The sequence below is a fragment of the Lipomyces doorenjongii genome, assembly GCF_038497915.1.
Source record: "Lipomyces doorenjongii strain NRRL Y-27504 unplaced genomic scaffold V1508scaffold_221, whole genome shotgun sequence".
NCBI classification, from domain to species: domain Eukaryota; kingdom Fungi; phylum Ascomycota; class Lipomycetes; order Lipomycetales; family Lipomycetaceae; genus Lipomyces; species Lipomyces doorenjongii.
In genome coordinates, this window is record NW_027118288.1 from 4,640 (window position 1) to 5,878 (window position 1,239).

Here is a 1,239-nt window from a genome sequence, read left to right on the forward strand (position 1 = left end):
CGCCAGAGCCACAGAAACCCTTTACAGCTTGGAGTGGATCAATTGGATCAAAAGGCTGTAGATGAGCACGTAGCTCGAGAGACGCTAGGAAGTTGAAGTTGTGCAGGGGAGGCTTGGCCGAAGGTTCAGCGCTGCAGAATTTGCAGCAAGCCTGGATATAATGCACGCACTTGCAAGAAGGTTACAGAATTGTTTGATTAAATTGTTTTGCATGCAATTTAATTATACTATAAGTAGTGAATGTGTGGACCGTCTGCTTGTTTGGACCGCTCGGGTGTAGATAACGCTAATACTTTGAAGAACTGATGGGTCCTGTCAGTAAAATTACTCAAAGACCACCCTGTGACCCTGCAAGTTGGCTGTATTCCCCGTCTTCCTTAGATCACAATTGACAATCTATAGTTGAATGCCCCGACAGTGCCGACCTAGACTAAACGACGTATATTCCAATTATTAATGAATTTAAAAGAGACTGCATTTTCGGTCGAATTGGCACTTAATCGTATGAATCGCAATTTTTACCAAAGAGGACGCGTGACATATTATGGCAATGCGTGAGTGAATTAAGGATCTATGCGTCCTGGGCCTCACACCTCCCAGCCGTTCCGTTTGGGTCGCGGTTGGCTAGTTAACTGCACGTCGTTGGACAGCCGCCCCTCTAATCGTCATCGGAATACGCCGGAGGTGCCACTCATATTTTGCATGACAAATGCTGACAGCGCTACTACTATTTAAACGCCACAACTGTCAGAATTGTCAGAATTGTCAGAATGCATAACTCCATCCGGCTAGGCTCTGAAGGATGACCGGTCAGCATATCATGGTCGTCGACCATGACACTCGACAATCGTCAAAACAACCCGACTTCATTCCAGCTCTCCGATTCCGCGAGTCCTCTCTGCAATCTTCGTTGGCGATGGATCCCACATGGACACCGTATTTGAGGTCGTCAGAAGATGACTGGACTAGCATAACGGACCCCACGGAGCGGAAGAAAGTCCAGAATAGGTTGTCCCAGCGAGCAAGACGTACGGTCTATGGTTTCTAGACGGCAGCACGAAGGTGTACTGACAGACATTGCTAGGATCAAGGCTCTTCAAGAGGCTGAGAAGCGGCCCAGGGTTCAGGGTTCAGGGTTCAGGGTTTCAGGGTTCAGGGTTCAGGGTTCAGGGTTTCAGGGTTCAGGGTTCAGGGTTCAGGGTTCAGGGTTCAGGGTTCAGGGTTCAGGGTTCAGGGTTC

General features: G+C 48.7%; 1 protein-coding gene across 1 annotated transcript; it reads left to right on the forward strand.

The window, feature by feature from the left end:
• Positions 1-802: 802 nt before the first annotated feature.
• V1508DRAFT_401230 (uncharacterized protein) lies at positions 803-1,028 on the forward strand (the record flags this gene model as incomplete). Its single annotated transcript, XM_066938401.1, has 1 exon — positions 803-1,028. A coding segment is annotated over one exon (226 nt), but the record flags the coding sequence as incomplete, so codon positions are not given.
• Positions 1,029-1,239: the final 211 nt, after the last annotated feature.